Source organism: Cantharellus anzutake (genome assembly GCF_015039405.1).
Source record: "Cantharellus anzutake strain C23 chromosome Unknown EI90scaffold_61, whole genome shotgun sequence".
Taxonomy (NCBI): Eukaryota; Fungi; Basidiomycota; class Agaricomycetes; order Cantharellales; family Hydnaceae; genus Cantharellus; species Cantharellus anzutake.
The window spans coordinates 409,494-429,515 of record NW_024067011.1 but is presented as its reverse complement, the minus strand read 5'-3'; the positions used below and the strand labels follow the sequence as shown (position 1 = coordinate 429,515).

At 48.4% G+C, this 20,022-nt stretch overlaps 6 protein-coding genes across 6 annotated transcripts; 3 read left to right on the top strand and 3 right to left on the bottom strand.

The window, feature by feature from the left end:
- Positions 1-194: 194 nt before the first annotated feature.
- Positions 195-2,060, bottom strand: EI90DRAFT_3075466 (cyclin-domain-containing protein). The gene is made up of 3 exons (XM_039061575.1): positions 1,921-2,060; positions 998-1,859; positions 195-933 (listed from the first exon to the last, which is right to left on the bottom strand). The coding sequence occupies exons 2-3, from the start codon at positions 1,820-1,822 to the stop codon at positions 265-267; spliced, it is 1,494 nt and encodes a 497-aa protein (XP_038911581.1). The 5' UTR covers positions 1,823-1,859; positions 1,921-2,060; the 3' UTR covers positions 195-264.
- Positions 2,061-2,189: 129 nt separating this feature from the next.
- Positions 2,190-9,673, top strand: EI90DRAFT_3129926 (uncharacterized protein; the record flags this gene model as incomplete). The annotated part of the gene is made up of 46 exons (XM_039064252.1): positions 2,190-2,883; positions 2,940-3,096; positions 3,150-3,264; positions 3,324-4,421; positions 4,480-4,592; positions 4,643-4,722; positions 4,778-4,980; positions 5,035-5,085; positions 5,142-5,347; positions 5,398-5,522; positions 5,581-5,591; positions 5,658-5,672; positions 5,730-5,743; positions 5,801-5,892; positions 5,942-6,048; positions 6,098-6,262; positions 6,324-6,349; positions 6,402-6,428; positions 6,495-6,505; positions 6,558-6,604; positions 6,657-6,752; positions 6,820-6,858; positions 6,908-6,953; positions 7,012-7,344; positions 7,404-7,449; positions 7,505-7,511; positions 7,567-7,590; positions 7,641-7,723; positions 7,770-7,845; positions 7,912-7,927; positions 7,979-8,010; positions 8,062-8,214; positions 8,265-8,290; positions 8,342-8,387; positions 8,440-8,452; positions 8,512-8,527; positions 8,574-8,614; positions 8,670-8,699; positions 8,755-8,881; positions 8,936-8,960; positions 9,014-9,033; positions 9,086-9,216; positions 9,270-9,288; positions 9,337-9,422; positions 9,472-9,530; positions 9,587-9,673. 46 exons carry the CDS (start codon positions 2,190-2,192, stop codon positions 9,671-9,673), a joined length of 5,034 nt encoding a protein of 1,677 aa, XP_038911580.1.
- On the bottom strand, positions 9,617-10,643 carry EI90DRAFT_2977101 (40S ribosomal protein S7). The gene is made up of 3 exons (XM_039055904.1): positions 10,357-10,643; positions 10,075-10,287; positions 9,617-10,013 (listed from the first exon to the last, which is right to left on the bottom strand). The coding sequence occupies exons 1-3, from the start codon at positions 10,620-10,622 to the stop codon at positions 9,890-9,892; spliced, it is 603 nt and encodes a 200-aa protein (XP_038911579.1). The 5' UTR covers positions 10,623-10,643; the 3' UTR covers positions 9,617-9,889.
- A 294-nt stretch (positions 10,644-10,937) lies between these two features.
- Positions 10,938-11,459, top strand: EI90DRAFT_3075455 (uncharacterized protein; the record flags this gene model as incomplete). Its single annotated transcript, XM_039061574.1, has 1 exon — positions 10,938-11,459. A coding segment is annotated over exon 1 (245 nt), but the record flags the coding sequence as incomplete, so codon positions are not given.
- Positions 11,460-11,861: 402 nt separating this feature from the next.
- EI90DRAFT_3146863 (uncharacterized protein) lies at positions 11,862-13,348 on the top strand (the record flags this gene model as incomplete). The annotated part of the gene is made up of 9 exons (XM_039065465.1): positions 11,862-11,983; positions 12,075-12,162; positions 12,226-12,442; positions 12,507-12,551; positions 12,607-12,720; positions 12,785-12,852; positions 12,921-13,032; positions 13,085-13,262; positions 13,315-13,348. The coding sequence occupies 9 exons, from the start codon at positions 11,862-11,864 to the stop codon at positions 13,346-13,348; spliced, it is 978 nt and encodes a 325-aa protein (XP_038911577.1).
- A 3,317-nt stretch (positions 13,349-16,665) lies between these two features.
- On the bottom strand, positions 16,666-19,424 carry EI90DRAFT_3075440 (MFS general substrate transporter). Its single transcript, XM_039061573.1, has 13 exons — positions 19,289-19,424; positions 19,180-19,200; positions 19,019-19,114; positions 18,839-18,949; positions 18,658-18,763; positions 18,478-18,520; positions 18,338-18,422; positions 18,197-18,274; positions 17,756-18,106; positions 17,585-17,686; positions 17,356-17,510; positions 17,144-17,260; positions 16,666-17,052 (listed from the first exon to the last, which is right to left on the bottom strand). Exons 1-13 carry the CDS (start codon positions 19,373-19,375, stop codon positions 16,860-16,862), a joined length of 1,545 nt encoding a protein of 514 aa, XP_038911576.1. The 5' UTR covers positions 19,376-19,424; the 3' UTR covers positions 16,666-16,859.
- Between the last annotated feature and the right edge of the window lie 598 nt (positions 19,425-20,022).

The following is a 20,022-nucleotide window of genomic DNA, read 5'->3' as shown; positions in this document are numbered from 1 at the left end:
GTGAGGCATCAAATTTGACTAGTGTACACGATCAGGACAATCACCACAAAAAAAGAAATAACAGAGAACTTCGAAATACGCCGTCTAAAGAATTGGCATGCTACTAGAAGAGTTTTACACGATGGGTATGAAGGTGTAGAAGGAAGCACGAAACAAGATAAAAAAATTTCAATGTACGCATGAAAAGCCACCTACATACTGAGACAAAAGCACCATCCCAGATTAACTCCGCACACACAAACTCTATTCAACGCATGTCCCTGCTTACGGACTGGACATCTGGGAGTCCTCAGGTTGACGGGGGATATTGCGATGTAACTGTCGGATCCGGGCTGAAGGACTGGTGGTGCAGTAAACGTGCTCATCGTCTGTATCTTCACCTTCACCATCTGTGTCTGCATCGTCGTCATCCCCACCTATCTGAGCCAGGTCGTCCTGGGCGGAAGAGCTGATCCCAGAGCCTCGCGAGGCTACACTAATTCTTGACGCACGTCTAGCTGGAGACATGGCGGGAGTCGTAGCTTGCGACGTAGCCGTAGATGACACGGTACGGATGGATGAGCCAGAAGAATCATCTGGACGTATCGTGGGCTCGTCGTCTGTTGTTCCATAGCCACCTTCAGAACTTTCATCATACAACTCCTGTTGTGAAGGAGTGGTGCTAACTAGCTCCCGTCCTGGGGCACCATTTGTACTAGGAGACGGATTAGGAGTAGGCAAACTGCGTTCGGGTGCGGATATCCGTGATTCGGGGACGGCGATGGGAGGGGGGAGTGACAGTGACGGTGGTTGCGGATGAAGAGTAGTGGAGTAGAGCAAGAGCTGGTTCGCATATCGTTGCATCTCTTCTGGAGTGATGAGAAGCCTAAATTCATTTAGGAGAAGAAACTGCAACTCCAGGCGATTCAACTCCGATTGTGGGAGTCCACCAACCTGGGCGTGTAGGAACCTGGACGTCAGAACATGCCAAACACGAGGACGTCTGCGGAAGCCTTACCCTGGCATATCGAGAGTTGAGATAGAAGATATCGGAGAAAAACTTGCTTGCCACTGTGACACCGGCAATGATGAGGCGATGCACGTTGTAGCTGTCGATGGCGAAGCTAGGGGCACCACTTGTACTCGATGAAGAGCGTGACATTCGATCGAAGTACACAAGCAAGCTCAGGAAAACTTCGTTAGTCGTTGGACAATACTTCAGTATGCGCAATAAATACGATTCGATTGATATGGTAGGAATGTTCCGGGCATGAAATGCGGATGGTTCGGGAGGCATTGGGACAACAACGTGACCGGAAGGGCTAGACGGCGACCCATGAGGCCTACCCTCCAAGACTATGGATAGCGAGTTGTGAGGCGGATCGTTATTAGTATTGCGAAGCGTATCATTCGCTGACGCAATCTGCTGTAGCAAAGCAGCTAGGAGTTTCAAAAGTTCAGTGGATGGGTATGTCGCGATGTCAAGATGAGGAGGAGAAGCTGGAGGAGTGTTTGTCTGTGTTGTAACGGGAGGATTAGGGATTGACGGACGAGGAGGCAATGAATGATGATTAGAAGGAGCACCAGCTGGCGTACGCGGTGCACTAGCCGTCACTGGGGACTCGTGAATACTAGGCTGAGAATGAGATGGGGTGTGGCGGATTTTACGGAAGCTGGATGAACTTTTCGGTGGTGGCGTATGCGACGCCGAGGCAGTCTTTACAAACAGATTTGGGCGTGAGGTACTGAGACCGCTTCTCATCTCCTTGTCCTTCCGTGGCTGCCAGCTCTGAGACAACTGGCGACTATAGAAAGGCTGGGATGCAGTAGCAAGTGCCAGCATAGTACTTTGCGAAGGGAAAGGACAGCCTGGTGACAATCTCACCAGATTGATGCAGTCAAAATTGTGTCGGAAGAGCCACCGATGACAAGGCTACTCACCTCACAAATGATTGCCGCTGAGCCCTCCCTCCACTTTGTACCGGTTCTGAAACTTGTTTGTGGTGTGTCCGAGCCGTTGACGCTGGACGAAATGCCTCTGTGGTCAGGTATTTTGAAGTGGAGCCGAATCACCCAATAAGGATTCAACATCGGCAATTCCCGATTGCGGGTCTGGAATTTGGGTATATAACCTAATTACACTTCCCCGCTTTCGAAGTTATCCTCCAGCCTTCCTTTGGTGTGAGCCTCCTAGCGAGGCAAGGGCGCCGATGTCCGATCAAAACCTTCGAGATTTCATCCTGAAGTACCCATATCCTGCGTTCGTTCTCGATGCGAAGCCTGCAGTAGGGCACCTCGGCCCTTCCTTGAAGCCTTCGCTCTCAAACAAGCATTTCAGAAGACTATTGAGGGTGAAAAATAAAGCACATGCTCTGACAAGCTGGCTTGAGCTTTTCGGATCTGTCGATGACGTGAAACACTTCACGCTCTGGGTCTTCGGATCGGGAGGCACATATGAGGAGAGTCAGCCTACGTTCACCGTCAATCTCGTGCTGTCATGGGCGCGGCCAGAATACTCTCATGTAAAATTGCAACTGATTAAAACTGCCGTCCCGCACGAGGTATGGGTTATTACGTCTCTTCCTCTTTCCCCTTTACCTCCAAGCAGCACACCCGAATCCACAGCTGCACCGGTCGCTAGGCAGTCTATTCAACTGCCTGTTCCCGTGAATTTGCGAATACCACATCCCCGCTCCATTTCCGCCACCCCAGATCTCAAGTCTTCCGGAAATAGACCCTTGGTAATCGATCACCAAGACCACACATTTCATCCTTTGCACACAGCTGACAGCGGAGTGTCCCCGGAGATGATCCAAGAACACAAGCAGCTTTTCAAAAATTTCCCGTGGCATGAAACTGCCCTCGGCGCACCAGAGACGTGGCCAGTTGCTCTCCACTGCTACAGTGCGTGTTGCACACTTGAGTCTAATGGGGCGTTGGTTTCAACTATTCACGTTTAGCCTCGTACATGCTCGATAACCCCTACCCTAAAGCTCTTTGGTGGGGTCAAGAGTATGTGTTTATCTACAATGCTGCCTACGCGGCTATGTGTGGCAAGAAACATCCAGGGATGTTCGGTCAGACTGGACCGGTTGCCTGGCAGGAGATATGGGAAATGTAAGCGAGTATTTCAAATTCCAAAGATGAGATGACGAAATCCTTACGTATAGGATCGGCCCCCTTGCTGATAGCGTACTGAACAAAGGGAACGTGATAGCAAAGCAAGATGATCTTTTATTCTTTGACAAACTAACGGCTGCCATGCTTCCCGAGGAGACTTACCACGTGCGTCAAAGTATCACTTCTCAATTCGCGGAGTAGGGTGGTTAATCACGATCATCTAGTCTTGGTCCTACGTCCCTGTAATCAGCGACGACGGAAAAATCGCGGGATTCTTGAATTCATCGTTTGAGACAACGGGCCGTGTCATGGCAGAACGCCGTCTTCAATGCTTACGACACTTAGGCGAGCGCTCAGCTCTTGCCTCGACGACCGAGGCGTACTGTCAAGCAATACTGGATGTTTTCAGTGCTACTCAGGTAGATGCTCCATTTGCTGCACTATACTACATCAGGGAAGAGGCCGTCAAGGATCATGACGAAATGGTAGCTGGACGAAGTAAAAAGCCGTTGATCTCTGCGCTTTTGCAGCTCGCCGGTACTGTCGGCATCCCAGCCAAGTCATCTGGCAACCCCCTCGCTCATTCAAAATTTCGTATGGAATTCGGGCGTGCGACGAATTCTGACACAATCCCGAAATCACAGCGGGAAGCCAGTATATCTCTTTCTACTTTAGTCAGTAATATATGCTGGAGGCAGCAGTCCAATGCATCCGATGACAGTGGATCTACCGTTACCTCATCACGAGGTGACGGGTCATCTGATTCAGACTCCGTAACCAGATATACAGTGGACAGCCTTGATGCCTATGATTGGAGGCCATGGATCGCCGAGGCGTCAAGGCAGAAGCAAGCCATCCTCGTCCCCAGTTTACCGTTATCGGCGACCGAAGGTGTCGGGAAAAATCGTGGGTGGAACGATACAGTCCGAGATGCGATCGTGATCCCCATCTCGGCTGAAGGACGCGAACTTGATCAGGCAGTTCTTATCCTTGGCGTCAACACTCGTGCACCGTACAATAGGGAATATGCGAGTTGGATTGATGTTGTCCGGATGACTCTTAGTTCGGCGCTCACGGCGGTGCTCAGCCGAGAGGCAGAAACTCAGCGCGCAAATCAACTTGCTCAGTTGGACGCAGCGAAGACTGCATTCTTCTCGAATGCATCGCATGAGCTGCGGACTCCGCTCACACTGATTACCGCCCCACTTCAGGATGCTATCAGATCGGTGGATAATCGGAAAGTGAAAGATCATCTGCAACTTGCGGCTCGCAACGCTGCCCGGTTAAGCCGTTTGGTGGACTCGCTCATGGACTTCTCCAAGGTACCGGGAAAGACTTTGTCCTTTGTCCTTCGGTCTATTCCTTACTCTGGTGCTTTAGATTGAAGGCGGGAAATTACTAGGCCGTTATTCGCCCGTCATGCTCGCGTCATTTACCTCAGATTTGGCTGCATTATTTCGGAGTACGATAGAGAAGAGTAATATCGAATATAGGTATGTTATAAGGTGGCCGTTACGTGTGGAGCTGATCGTTCAATCCCTAGGGTGGAATGTGATCCTGCTGACAATCGTATTGCTTATGTGGATCCCGAGTTATGGGAGAAAGTCGTTTTCAATCTAATAGGTCAGTGCCCAGTGGACCTGTCAGTTCGAATGATTCCTCATCCTCCTGGACGAAGGGAATGCGTTTAAGTACACACTTGAAGGGAGTATCATCGTGAAAGTGGAATTTGATTCTGGTTGCGCTATGTTCTCAGTTCGGGATACTGGTGTTGGGATACCATCACAAGATCTTGACAAAGGTGATCCCATTTCGAAGTCTGCGTCCGTGTTCCTCATTCCGATTCCCTGTCTAGTTTTCGATCGGTTCCACCGTGTTGAAGTATGTTGTATTATTGCTGCTTCACGCTCATTCATCTCTTTTAATTCGCCTTAGGCTACATCAAGAAGCCAGGAAGGGACCGGCATTGGCTTATCGCTGACTAGGGTAATTTGCGCGTGCATGCCGATGAAAGACTTGACTCATTTGCCCACGACGTATAGGAACTTGTGCGGCTCCACGGAGGTACAGTCGAAGTACAATCCAGGACGGCAGCTGAGTCGAACGATGGGTCGCATGGCACCACCTTCACAGTCTTGATTCCCACTGGTAATGAACATATCCCATTAACACATTTAGAGGAAAATTCCCCGACAGTTGTGACGCCTCAGAGAGTTTACGCTCGAGGTATCATCGACGAAGCCGCCCAGTGTGTCCATCCCCAGCTCTCTAAGGGCTCTTCTGATCAATCCCATTAAGGTGGGGCAAAGTCAATGATATAAATTCTTCAAACGAGACTTCCAACGATTCAGAAGGAGGAATGAGTACAGGAAGTGTGGACTCGGGGACGCTTTTCTTTATGCAAAGTGATATCATCTTAATTGGTGGGTGTGGGCCATGCTGTTGCCGATCTTGCATCTTGACTTGATCGACGTAACGTAGTCGATGATAACGTACGTTCCTGAACTTCTACGAGGAAGCAAATGGCAACTGTTTTCCCTTCGCCTGTCCATGACTAGGCCGATATGAGAAAGGTGCGGTGCTTTTGAGTCAATTTTATTGCGATGTTTGTTAACTGGCCGTATTTCCAGTACATGAAATCACTGTGATCCCAAATTCTCCGAGGACACAAATTTTGAAGCTGATAGGTGTCATTTTTCAGTTTTGTTAAGTATTGCACGGTATTAGAAGCATCAAATGGGCAAGAAGCCTTGGATATGATGCATTCTGCCCACACAAAGCCCCACATTGTTGGTACGTGTTGATTGCTCCCCCAGATCTCGTGTTGTGTGACGTGTCGCAGTTGCGGACCAAATGATGCCCGTCCTAGACGGAATAAGCTTGTTGGCGGCAATGAAAGCGTGCCAGGATTTGCGGTTGATTCCAGTGGTCATGGTGACTGCGGCATCTGTGAGTCAGCCATAAAGGTCGTATGTGACGTAGTCTCATCTTTAGATAGACTGACGACCAGAAATTGGAAGGGCTTCTCTCTGGGGCTGACGATTATATCGCCAAACCCTTCGCCGCTAAACATTTGGTTGCCCGAACCCATCTCCAGTTACAAATAGGTAAACGGAGAGTGGAACTTGACGCGAAATTCAAACGTCGCACCTCTGAACTTCGAGTGCGTAGCCATTTCCTCGTTGCAATGTTGCGGGTTCGAGTAATAGATGTTCTTTTTCCAGGCACTCTCTGAGCTGGCACCAGTGGGGTAAGAAGTGACATGGCATGCGTTCAACTTTCTTAGCTGACTCCCGCTCCAGCATTTTCCGCGCAGACATGGACGGCACGTAAGTGATTCGAGTACTCGAGAGTCAGAACTCACTCATGCTCCGCCGCTATATTGATGCGTGTAGTATTGTCTATGGTAAGTGAGAGCCCTTGACTTGATCATTCAGCCCCCTTAGACTCGTCCGCAGCAAATCCAAAATGGCATGAACTCACAGGTCATCCCAGTGATCGACCGGTGTGTGCCTAACCTCGTCTACCGAACGCGACAATTTACCACTTATGGTTAGCTGAGTGACTGGACAGAGTGCGTCGTTGACGAACACCGAAATGCCGTGATCGAAGCGTGGGATCGGCTGTTCGAAGATCACTTGCCTGTCAACATTGTAAATTCACCATAGAAGCTCTCTTGGATCTGGATATTCCACTCATGCGTAACTATTTAAATCCCAGGAATTTACTTTTAAGTCGGGTCGGACCGTTCAAGCTCAGGTAAACAAAATTGTTGTTTAGTTGACTGGCTGATCTAACACATGGCTAGATCGGGATGCTTGATCACCTCACAACAAAGGGGATGGGTGCAATGGGTCAGAGCATTTCTACCTGCAACTCGGGTACCGAATTCATAAGTCAGTGTCAATCTAGGCACACTCACTGATATTAGCGAGCGTCGAATGCTTCAAGAGGCTCAACTGGCCCACGCAGAGGAGCGAGAGGCTGCAGCAAGACAAAGCGCAGCAGAGTCGGAACTTCGGCGACAGGAAGCTGAGGACCGCAGGCGCGCCCAAGAACTTCTTATTGATGTCACTTCTCACGAACTGCGGCAACCTGTTTCTGCCATTCTGAACTGCGCCTCATTGATACGGTCTAATTTCACCAAATTACGCAAAGAACTAGAAAAGTCGCTTTCGCAAAAGTCTGAATTTAGGCCTGACATGGCTTTGCTGAACACCATGGATGAAGATTTGGAAGCATTAGGTATGTGCTTGATGTCGTCAAGACCCGGCACTGCTGAAGTCTTTGGGCCCATGGAATAGACGCGATCTATCAATGTGGGTTGTCGCAGGAGCGAATAGCGAACGAGTTTGTCCATTCAGTACTCCATGCTGTCTCCCATCGTACTCATAATCCATCACAGCGTTCTTGTAAGTGCAGACGCATTTTTTGTGCACGTTTCGATGAACCCGAACCCCTCCGTAGTCTTTGTCAAGGATCCAGCTTGAGGTATGTGCCACTTTCCGCATCTTCAATGTCATAGCTAATACATCCGTTAGGTGTTATCGATCCTGCCTGTTGATTTCGTCCTCGCGGACGAAGTCCGGCGGGTATGTTCCCTCTTCAACAATGAACTTTCTATGTATGTCTCCGTTGAGTTCCGTGCACAGATCCTCACTCCATCACAGGAAAAATATCACTTTCATGCTGACATTTGGAGAATCGATCGGGCGGCTCGGTATTACTCATGTACGCCTAGATAAGGTAGGTCCATTCAATCTTGTATATTCATGTGGTACACACGCTGATGAATACTTGTACCTGCTCCAGGCACGATTTGCGCAAAGTATGATTAGTTTTTTCTTGTCCTTCCAAACCAGCTTCATAGTTTTCTCAGTCATGACTAATCTATTGAGCAATGCAATAAAGGTGCGTTTTTCGGTATATATCGATTCCGTCGCTTAAACTTGCTTCGAATAGTTCACTGATATAAGTCATCATCCGAAGAGGGTCATTCATGTTAATGTGGATGTGGCATGCCAAGCACCAGCAGATTCAACATGTCTTCCTCCATCTCATCCAGAGGATGAGCGAGTATCAACTAATCGTCAACGAATATTTTTGTATCTGTCGGTACGGACTCGTCGTTCACGTTATTGTCTGAACCCTACTGATAGGCGTAGGTTCGTGATTCTGGCCCTGGACTGAAGTAAGCGCCATCACAGCACGATACTGTGATCTGACTGTACCGGGTCCGCAGACCTGAGGATCTTGCTCTTTTATTTCAAAGATTTGCTCAAGGAAGCGTAAGTTATCCTTCCTTTGCACAACTCCTGACCTATCCTGACATGATGACAGAATTCACATGAAGGTATGCTATTCAACGATCAGCATTTCCAATTGTCTTTTTGACGCAGCTCGGAACTTCAGTCTTTGGAGGATCAGGGTGTGTGTTATACTGAGGATCCAGCCGCTCTCTGACGCACTGGTAGGCTCGGCTTGTTTGTTTCCCGCAAGTTGTGCGAGCTCATGGGTTAGCACCAAGAAAACGAGGAATTAACATATGTAACTCACCATTCTTTCTCTAGGGGGTCGGATTGAGGTGTCCAGCGAATACGGTATGTCCATGGGGCAGGAAAATTGTTACCTGTACCTCATCCTGAATTCACTCAGGACGTGGAGCCACATTTCGCTTCTTCGTTCAAGGCGAATCATTTATCCCCCCTATACCGCCCGCCCCTGCTGCACCTGGACAAGAAAGCAAGATAGAGGTTAAGGATCCTGCTCCTGTTCCTTTGCGGTACGTACGCTAGTAGTCTGCATTTTCCTAAAACTAGATTTCCCATGTGTAAAGGGTGCTTATTACTGAAGACAATCAAGTGCGTAGTTTTTCAGCTCCAAGTTGGTCAACCTGTGACTTGATTCTGGATAGATCAATCAGACCGTTTTGAAGTGAGTCTGTCTCCCTCAGTTTTCCAAAAAACCAATGACATCCATATTCCAGTCGCCAGTTGCGAAGAGCAGGATGCTTAACAACGCTGGCTAGCGATGGTGTAGAAGCGATCAGAGCCATCAAGGAGCTCTACACTGCAAATGAAGAGGGTGTTGGGCAACAATTTGACGTTATCCTGATGGGTACGTACGACACTGATTTGAACTGCTTTGCTCCTGACTTCATCCGACCAAAGATTGCGAGATGCCAGTCATGTAAGTCTGGTCTACACAGCGCATCAAATTCTGCAATTTTTCTACTAGGAACGGGTACGACGCAACGAGAGAGATACGGAAAATGGAGTCGGAAGGCTTGCTCGGACATCGGAACTACATTGTTGCTCTCACTGGTATGTCTTTGGGACGATGTATATTATCATCGTTGCTGACCAGACGAAGGTAACGCTCGGGAGGCACAGGTCAGGAGCGCCCTGGACGCTGGAATGGACAGCGTCACGGTAAATGGCTTCCCTTGCTCTTATCTCTAGGCATTGACGTCTAGGCCCCGGTTCAGATGAAACCTTACAAGCTCGAGGAACTTCTTAAGACCATGAGAATCAACACTGCACATCACCAGCAACAAAGCACCGATATATCTTGAGACCCAGTCCCCACTTCACCCAATGATCTGCCCCATTTCCTTGCTTGATTTCCACCACTTTTGGACTACTGTTACAGCACGGGTTTTAGCGCGCGATATTTCTCAAGCACCCATGTTATTGTCTTGCATAAATCATAGCCTATAATCATCATGACATATGATGCTGGTGTAGCAGCGCGTGAGGATGGCCAGAAGATCAGTGAAGGATGCAAATTATCACTCGGATGAGGAAGTAACCGGGAACTCGAATACAACAGCCTTGTTCGTTAACCGCTTGTAAATGCCAGACAATGAATCCAGCTTGTATTCCAATGATGTCGCATCCTTGGGGTCAAGGAACCTGATTCATGACAAAGATCCACATCAGTTGAAGACTAAACGGGGATAGCTAGTCCACGCACACTCTGATGAGTCTCGTACCATCAACTGCGTATCGAGTACGCTTTTGAACAATATCTGTGGGATAGACCAAGTCCTCCAAAATTCTTGTCTGAACTGAGGTTACAGTGCGACTGTACAAATGGTTCTTGCCCCCCGTCTTAGGAATGACCTGGCGTTGACCAACGAATACTACGTGGTGATCTGAAAACTTCTTCTCAAGTTCACGAGTAAGTCTAGAAACATTATTCCCAAGAGGAAGTATGAGATATGCTGGTGAGAAATGGGAGAAGCGATTCAGTTACCTCTGCTGGACCTTCTGGAATGATCTAAGCTGACGCATGGGGACAAAGATGACAAAGGCCTTCCTCCCATCATCGAGTTCTAGCTCCTTCGCAGCAGCGATCCTAAGACCACGAAGTTCAGGCCTAATATCGGGGACATTGTTTTCCAGCTCAATGATTGCTTGTATGACCGTGGTTTCAGTACTACCAGGCTTTTCAAGGCGGGTAGCTTGCGTGCGGTAGAACTTGCGAAGGACTGGTAAAGACGGTAAAGATGGTAAAGACATGGCTTAAAGGAAATTAGGCTGATAGTGAATGAGGTTATAGACGGGTGCGTATAAGTCAGCAATTGCATCCACATCAGGGAAATTGAATCCAGCGCTCCAGACGTCCCTCTGGCACATTTCAAACGCGAAAACACACCAGGGGACTCGCAGGATGTTGGCCAGACATTCAAAAAGATCATACCTGGCGAAGGGCACCCGAAACACTGGCTTGAACTTTGGTTGACGTCCGATTCGGCTCGATGGAGCTGGCACGTGAAACGATTCGCACGGCATTCATTTTAGCGGAATTGGCCGAATTCTTCTGGCATTGCCAACTATCTATTGTGGGCATGCATCAAGCGACATGCGTAGACGAGATTACTTATTCGCCCAATGCATCTTCTACATTTCTCCGGTAGCCACCATATAATGGACACACCCCTCTCCCATCCATCAGCGTCAGTCATTACTTTCTGAAAGTATGGCTACAGCAACATATAACCTGGATGCACGCGCATCTCTCCAGAGCACTAATCGATAATGGTAGCACTTCTCTGGGACGATTCATAGGGCGTTTCTACCAATGTGGGCAGCTGAGGGAGGCTTGGGAAGCGATGATGGCATGCACAACAGAATCATTCGCTGAAGTCATCAATCCCAAATGGCTTCCTAGACATTCCAGCGTGCAGATCCCGTCGCACGCGCGCTTGCTCGCCATTAATAAATTATCCGCGAACCTTTCTGTAAGTAGCTGAACTTTTCAGCTTGGCGAAAGGACGTCAGACGTCTGGAAGATGGCCTGAAGTGATTTCATCGCTTCCCTGTTATCCGGAGTCCGGCTGGTTGCCCGGGTGCATGTTAGATTCGTATGCTGTTCAAGGTCCCAGTGCGATCGGTCGAAAGTACCAGGCCAGGGCAGACTCGCGGCAGGAGGTACCTATTCTCCATGCTCGTTTGACCGCCTATCTAGGCATGGAATGACTGAAATTGACCAGCAGGATCAGTGGCTTTGGAAGCGTCAATTCATCAGCCGATGTGGAGTTGATAGCTCTGCCAATAAACCATAACGCGGCACTTATAACTGACAATTGAACTGCCGAAGGTCGGAATGAAAGTCTTCTGGATCCACAGCTGGATAGATCGATCGGTTCTGCTTCCGTCAATGGATGCTGCAACTCATTTGATGCGAGCTTGTGGCCTGGGACTTGATGAAAATGTGTCCCGGAATAAGGAAATCTCGATTTGGCCTTTTTCTCTTACATGTCCTGGGTTGGGCCCCTTCATCTCACCCTCTTCGCTGCAACAAGCCTGTACCTGACGCTCGCAATTTGTAAAGATGCTCTCCAAGTTTCGGAATCCCGGTCGTTGGGTAACCCCTCGTTGTACTATTGGACTTACTTCTATCCCTGTGTCATCGTCTGTCTGTGGCTTGCCGAAACAAAATTTCACGCCTTCAGCTCAATATCTTCATAGTGTTGAGGAAATCTTGCCGGCTGAAGGCAGCTCCCGCACGCCCAAGCCATCGATATTCAATGAGTTTGCACTGAGAGACCGAGTAGGGGTAAGCTCACGATCAATTGAGAATTTCTTGCCCATATTGCATATAATCCATGATATAATCCAGGTTGTATCAGGTGCGAATCGAGGTCTTGGTCTCGAGATGGCTCTCGCTCTGTGCGAACTTGGAGCCAAGATCTACGCGATCGATCTTCCCTCGACTCCATCACTTGAATTCAAGATGGTTGCGAACCATGTGAAGGTGATGGGTGGGGGAAGAAAACTCGAGTACATCAGTGGAGATGTAACTGATCAGATGACGGCCAGAGCGGAGGTTGAGAAGAGTGGGTTTGACGTGTTGAAATAGATATTTCTGTCTATTAACAGTTCCTATGCAACCTCATGTAGTTAGTAAGAAGGAAGGGAGATTTGACGTATGCATTGCCGCGGCCGGCACGTTACACACCATCTTGCTTTCTTCCCTTAACCGACATGATTTAGCATTCAGGTATCCTTGGCCAATCGACCCATGTCTTGGAGATTGATGCGAAAGAATTTGAAAATTTTCTTGCCGTAAACACTCACGGCGCGTTCTATACTGCCCAAGCAGCCGGTCGGCAAAGTGAGCTCTGAGACATTACTCCTGAGCAGGATGCTAACCTGATATCCTTTACCCCTAATCGCAGTGATTAAATTTGGGAATGGCGGGTCTATCATCATGATTGCTTCCATAAGTGGTCATGTCACGCTCCGGGCAAGCTCATCTAATCTATGATTTCGCGCCTGGCCTTTACCCACTAATCTCCGAACGAAACTTAAAAGGACCACAAATGGGTTGCATACAGTGCTTCCAAATCTGCTGTACTTCAAATGGTTCGGAGCATGGCTTGTGAGCTTGGACCCGAGCGAATTCGAGTCAACTCACTCTCACCGGGTCAGCTTGCCCGCCATTACCGGCTTTTCTCCTCTGACGATTTTGCAAATAGGTTATATCTGCACCAAAACGACAGCTGCCTTGCTTGATTCCCATCCCGCACTGCGTGAAAAGTGGGCATCTTCTAATCCCTTAGGCCGACTTGGAGCGCCAGAGGAGCTTCGAGGTGTTGTTGCGTGGCTGGCAAGCGATGCGAGCACCTTCTGCACGGGAAGCAAGCTGAGTACCCCGTTTATCCAACTATCGAGTGACTCTAATTCCAAGTTTCCACATTTGTACTAGTATTATCGTCAGTGGTGGCCACACCATCTGGTAATTCTCTCCCCTGATCCTTCGATCGTACCGATATCACCGTGAACGATCAGCGACTCAAGTCCTACATACGATAGATCCCCTTAGAAATCCTTCATATCCGCCACGCAAGAGAAGGATATGTTTGTTGGCAGGCTGGTACCTGTCCAAGATTCAATACAATGCGTGTGCGAATAATGGAAACAGATAAGACATGAGATCAAATGCGTAAACAATAAAACCGTGAAAGCTGGAAGCGAAGGGCTGTAAAGACCGGGCCGCTTTGTCGGTACAGATGAGTCATTGCTTCCCTGCGGATGATCAGATCGTTGTGACGAGGGGTGAGATACTTTCACGAGGGGTGGGTGAGATACTTTCAAGTCATAATCCGACAGATTAGAAGCATGATACGGAAGATTTTTCGAGACTACCGTCCCAGGCAGTGAGACATTCGTGGTCTGACTCTTCCAGACCAGTAAGGTGGCGTCCCCGAGGGACAGGGACCGCCTTTAAATGTCATTTGCTGGGCCCCCTTGGTATCACTGTCGGGTTCTTCAGGATGGCCATTAAGTCCTGCCTTGAGTAGAGCCCACGTCATGATGCAGGCCTACATTAATGAATTAAGGGCATAGCACGCGCGTCGGCTAAACGTACCGCTTCGAGTTCACTCTGCGGCTAAAGGTGGCGATATTTATTTTCCCTCGAACATCTGGACATTGACTTCACTGTCCAACGTTCGTGAAACGCGCCAGAATGGTGGAAGGAAGAAATTACTCCCATCAATCAATGTCGTGATTACTGTACCCACGTCTCCCTGATCGCCCTGCGCTCCAGGGACTTCCAACAGGAACGAAACGACAATAGAAGGGCGAGAAACAATTTGCGAGCGAACAACCGGTGAAACTGTACCCCAACTCATCGTCATATGGCGCTGGGACTCCAATGTCCCTGACGCAGGACCAGAACATCATTATTCTCTTACTTCCCTAGCTCCGGAAAGCAAAAGCAGGTATGGTGCCGAGAACTCAGCGCAAATGAACCAGAAGACTAAACGCTTCGTCTAGCTGTCCCCTCTCATTAACAGATGAAAAGAACAGCAAGAGTGACACTGATACTTATCACCAGTTTTATTTAGAATCATCAACGCTATCGCAGACGTCCCCGCGATAACCAGTGAAAGGAGGTCCCTAACTGCCACCCGCCCCTGGCAAAGCGAAAGAGGCCCTTTGATCTCGCCCCGGCCAACATACTCCTCCAAGCGAAACAACAGAAGCCAAGGTGGTTCCCCGGTACCCCAACCTGTGTTCCAGCGTGCGCCGAAATGGCGCGCCGTCCCGCCGTTGACACGCCCTGCACACAAGGCATCCACGAGCGACCAGTCGCCTGAGATTTGCACATCATGAAACGTCCCAGAGAATGATATCGTTGGGAGGATACAATGCTGGAGACGCGGCGGCCCAGTGGTCCGTGGCCAAGTTTCAAGAAGTGGTCATAGGGCACGTTTTCCCAACCTCGTTAGATATCCAACCTATTCGTCAAGACACGTCGATTGCGTCCCGAATTCTCGGGACCAATCAACTCTAAAAAAAACTCACTGGCCGACGCTATCTTCGGCCAGGCTGATCCTGCTAATGTTTCCTGGGCAGGATACTAGCTTCTATAATCACTGAAGAGGCGGCCCTGCCTTCATTCTTGCATTCCTGGCCGAATTTTTTCGCCCCAACTGAATTAATGTTTTTTGGAAGGGATTACTACCCTGCCACGGACGAGCAGGCGAGGCAGTGTGCCAGATAGCTTGGATATTAAACAGATTGACTGCAAATGGTCGCCGCGGTGCTGGGTGCGGGCGTGGATAAGATAGCACCGGCCATACTTAATGAGGGCCACCGCCTTACCATATAGACTAGAACCTTCGTACCCAACGATCTGAAGCGACAACCAACCACCGCAAGGGATATTGAGGGGCATGAGCCACAAATCATGAATTGTTTCTTCTGACAAACGACGGAGGACCCTGGGTTATATGAGAATTGGCAACAATACAGGACCTTGTCAGCAGGTAAATTTATTTATTTTGGGTCCGAAAAATTTGCAGGCGACCCGCTCCGGGAATTGGCCAGCAACGGCATACATAATATTAACGCAGCAAGTGGCCTGCTACTCTTCCGTCCTTTGCTCTGTTGCCAGACGGAATGCGTCGTTCGGGGAGTCCGGTTCCGGGTATTGCCGGGTGTTGCTTTGGGCAAACATGTGATTTTGGTGGTTAGAGGCGGGGGCGCATAAGTACTCAGGGGTTTGGATATTGCGTCAAAATTGAATAAAGCTGCCGATCACCTTGGCAGCTGACGCTGATAGTATTCGCACCCCTGCCCTCCTTTTTCATGCCATGGCTATGTTGACTTGAATCTATTTTACTTCACTTCGCTATTCGAGTCGACCCCCACTTCGACTCCAATCGTTTAAAATCTCCTAATCGCTTGTTCTCTCTTTGCCCTCTTTTCTTGGCTTATCGAGAGACTACTTTGGCCGGCATCTCACACCTGTCAATGGGTATTTTGGAGGACACAACAATATAACACGGACGACTCCGCTGCAGGCCCAGTTAGACTAGACCTCGTTGACCGATAAGACCAAACCCGAACTTAAGCAACGACCAAACCAAATATCGAGCAAAGAAAATAGAAAGACGCTCACACACCAAGGACACCAAAGAAGGACCAATTGTTCAAACACGCTGACCAAACTTCCGAATCACGAAAAATGAGAAGAAGATATATGGCCTCTGAATATGATGACCCGCCCAGATCCGACCAAGGGTGAATTAATAGGTGGTTTTGGGCCACACTCCTCATCTTAAGCGTTTGGCATGCACATAGCGTTCATTCATTTTGACAGGTCGAATTTCGGGTCATCTTCAGAGGTTGTCAGGTTTCTCGCGATTCCCTGTCTGGCCCAACTTGAGCCTTTTGGGTGTCTTTTGGCCTTTATGTTTGTGTATTTTCCTTTGACTGTTCCTCTCTTTCCTCTCTTCCTTAACCGTCAACGAGGCCTAGTTGTTTAGTTATGTCCTTAGCTGCTTAATTTGCCAAAATGAAAGTAGTCGAACGTGCAAGGTGAGATTGGGTTAATTCTGCCGCGTCAGGCGGGGTCCAACCAGTTATTTTTTGGATCGACCTTTACAGTTGCCGGTTTCTCGCATTGCGTATAGGTACATGAAAGCCCTTGCTTGAGGCACAACTGGCGGAGTTATTTTAGATATAAATTTGGACCGGGCATGGTGTTACCTCAATCCACATGCGCTAGGATCCAGAGACACAACTCGATCGATATTGATGCAATGTACCACAATGCTACGTCTTGTTCAGAACGGGATATATATATAAAAAAAAAAAAAAAACTCGATGGGAATATCTATGAAGAATCAATGATCGTGCAACAGACGGAAGGGGTGCAGCGGAAAAAAATGCGAGCACCATTAAGTGCGTAAAGAAATCTTGACAATTTAACCCTTCCCCTTGTGAGCGTAGATATATATCCTACGCTTCAACTTCCCCGTCCAAGCCATTACTAACATTTCCGTGACTGTCTCCAGCTTTTGGAGTGGCAGGCTCGACATCCCTAACGCGACTCGAAATAAACACCCCATATATCGAGATCAGGACCATGATCAGCCACTCAACGTTTCCATTCAAAATTTCGCGATGGTCGATTGAAATGGCATACAATGAGCTATAACAGCACATTAATGGAAAATCCCACCCCCCCCCCCCGGGTAGTATTATTTATGTGAATATTCGAATATTTGAATTAAAGGACGAACCTGACGAATGCAGGGCTAACAGCACGGGCAAAGGAGTTTGTAGTTTGTTGTAGCCCAAATGTAGTGCCTAATAGCTCTTTCGATGGTGCAGAAGCCTTGACGATTATCATACTGAGACTTTAAAAAAGCGTCATGCCAAATTTGGAACGAATATGCCCGTCAGCCCAATGCGGTTTTCAGGGACACAAAAAAAAATAATTCGAACGTCTTACGGGAGACACAGTAGACCTATTCTGGCAGGGACAAGAATCAAGACAACTCCAAGCCACGACACTGTCGCGTTATTGTGGGAGAGACGGACAATGATACTTGCGATCGGAGCAAATAGATATGCCAATATCCACATGGCCATCAAAAAGGAGAACATCTACGCCAAATTTCCGGTCCCATGCCACATTATCAGCAAAAAAGGTTAGCTCGAATGAAAGTGGGAATGTCTACCTTGCGATTGTTAAACGTCCGCTGCAACCAGGGGAAAACGAGTACAGAGCCGAACGCTCCAAGGAGCCCACTTGCTGATAAGGCGAGCCCAATTTGTTGGGGCTACGATATTCCCGAACCATCATATAAACCACTTTGGGGTATATCCGGTAATTTTTCAAACGAACTCACCGATCTACCCAACCCTCCTAGGTCGATCCCGGTGTATGAGAAGAGTACGAACATGACATCGAATCCTACCGCCAGGAAACTCAACATGGAGGTTGAAATCAACATCGAAGGTACTTTTGGATAATAAAGCACCTCCCACAAGGACATGGATACCTCCTCGTTTCCCGAATTGGAGGATTCTTGGACACCGGTAGAAGAATCAGGGTTAATAACTACGCTGTGATCGATGTTGGAAGATCGAGGCACGGCGGGAGTGGTGTTCCCAATTATGGAACCATATCCAGGGTTCGATGCATTGGGCGGAGTACTGTTTCTCTGAGCTTCGCGAGCTTCGACGATTTTGGGAAGGGTCTGGAAACCCCCCCCCAAAAAAATAATAATAATAATAATCGAGATTTAGGGATCGCATGAAACTATTCAAGAAACGATGATGCGACTTGCCTCATTCACGAACAAAAAGCAAAGTATGATTGATCCGAGTGTGATGCAAGAAGACAATGCACAAGGGAGGAAATAAGGCTGGAAATAATCAGTGACCCCTCGCCCCCCCCCCTTTTCCAACATCGGGGTTCAACAACTTACATAATCTCGCAAAAACTGATACTTTCCAAAGGTGTCAGGGTATCTTTCTGCAGGGTCACTCAGATCTCCGCCTATCATCGGCCCTCTGAAACGCCGACAAGGTGAACAATGAGAAGTTCATAAAACGACTTTACGCTCACATTACGGTTCCCATAGCCCAGACGGCACCGAATAAAGGGAACACTACACACACACAAAAACAAAGATGGCGGTAAAATTAGCAAAAGTCTGTGAAAGTGACTGATTACAGTCCTCGGCAATATTGGTAGCATCAATGCCAGCCCCTCGGGCCGGCCCGAAGACAAGGTACAAGTGCTCACCTGTCCCTTGATTGGTGCTGTCCGTTATTTCGGACAACATAGACCAGAGTACGGCGATATTTCCACAGAGCATCCCAGAAAGAGACCGCGAGACGAGTGCTCCCATCTGTGGCAGCTTATCAATCACACACACACACACTCTCTCTCTTTCTCAGAGTGTGAAAAGGAAAATGAGACGAACGAAAGATGTGCTTAGACCGAAGCAAAAGGAACTCAGTGCTACGCCTGCTAGACCCATGATGATTACTGGTTTACGGCCTATGCGGTCCGATAATTTACTCCACTGGTATATCTAAGGGGTAAGGATTCGGAGAAGGGAATATCAATGGAGCGAAGAAATGTTGAAGGACGCGAAACGCACGGTTAAAAGTTGGGCTAGTGAAAAGGAAGACTCGACAAGACCACTATAGTACCCAATGTTCGCAGGATCATCCGTAACATGTAGCCGTTCCATCATCTATGAACCCAGTATTCACGATCGATTCGTTAGTACCCTCACGGATGAATGGTCACCCTACGCACCTCATTGACATAAGGAAAGATCTTATTGTATACGAAACCCAATATGAATATGCAGTTAGAGCCAAGAACCCATCATGGCGACAACATCGATTTATATCAACTCTCTTACTTGAGAATAACCGATGGGTTCAGCAAGACGGACAACCGCGAGGATGAGCAACTGAGCCCAAGGAAGTGATGTAGCCTTGAAGGCCATCACCTGCCTCTTCTGAGTAGTTGATACTGAGAGAAGCGCTGAATGTTCATCAACAGACTGATCAGAGGCGTTGGAGTCATCGAGGCGAGTACTCCAATTCTGAACACGAGTCATGATTCTTGTCTAGATTGTACAAGAAAGCGAGGAGGTGAAAAAAGAAAAAAAACAGAGGGAGGAGGGGGAGGAAGAGATGGTAGGATGAGTGATGGCCAAAGCTAGGGCCCATGCATTATCCTATCATTGTGCAGGGACATCGATCATTTATGGCCAATCTCGGCCGGATACCCGATAGCCCTGGTCTATTGGGGAGTAATCGTTTCAGGAAGCATCTGCATAGACGCTGCCTACGAGCAAGCACTATGGCCACTGTGTGCGCTGCAAGGTTGGGCGAAAGACAACAAGGATCAACGTCGTGGGGAGGCACCCATGTTCGCATGATCTCATGAGGTGACAGGGATCAAATTAAGCGGATATCGCCTTCTTGAGGCCATTTCACTTTACGCAATCACCAGCGACACCCGCAACTTGAGTAGCGTTGGCGTGGCAATGTCATTCAATTAGAGTATCATCCATATACATATATGCATGCAACTATTTTGTGACCGTGGTCAGCCCAAGAAAAGCAAGCGTCCGTCCATACTAAGTTG

Excerpts from the sequence above, each read along its gene's own strand:
- EI90DRAFT_3075466 (XM_039061575.1), bottom strand. The coding sequence starts at position 1,822 with ATGCTGGCACTTGCTACTGCATCCCAGCCTTTCTATAGTCGCCAGTTG. Across the intron at positions 934-997 it reads TCAACTCTCGATATGCCAGG|GTTGGTGGACTCCCACAATC; the intron begins GTAAGGCTTCCG and ends CTACACGCCCAG.
- EI90DRAFT_2977101 (XM_039055904.1), bottom strand. The coding sequence starts at position 10,622 with ATGTCTTTACCATCTTTACCGTCTTTACCAGTCCTTCGCAAGTTCTAC. Across the intron at positions 10,288-10,356 it reads TTCCAGAAGGTCCAGCAGAG|ACTTACTCGTGAACTTGAGA; the intron begins GTAACTGAATCG and ends TAATGTTTCTAG. Across the intron at positions 10,014-10,074 it reads GGTACGAGACTCATCAGAGT|GTTCCTTGACCCCAAGGATG; the intron begins GTGCGTGGACTA and ends GTCATGAATCAG.
- EI90DRAFT_3075440 (XM_039061573.1), bottom strand. The coding sequence starts at position 19,375 with ATGGCCTTCAAGGCTACATCACTTCCTTGGGCTCAGTTGCTCATCCTC. Across the intron at positions 18,521-18,657 it reads CAGCACCAATCAAGGGACAG|TGTTCCCTTTATTCGGTGCC; the intron begins GTGAGCACTTGT and ends GTGTGTGTGTAG. Across the intron at positions 18,275-18,337 it reads ATCAGTTTTTGCGAGATTAT|CCTTATTTCCTCCCTTGTGC; the intron begins GTAAGTTGTTGA and ends GATTATTTCCAG.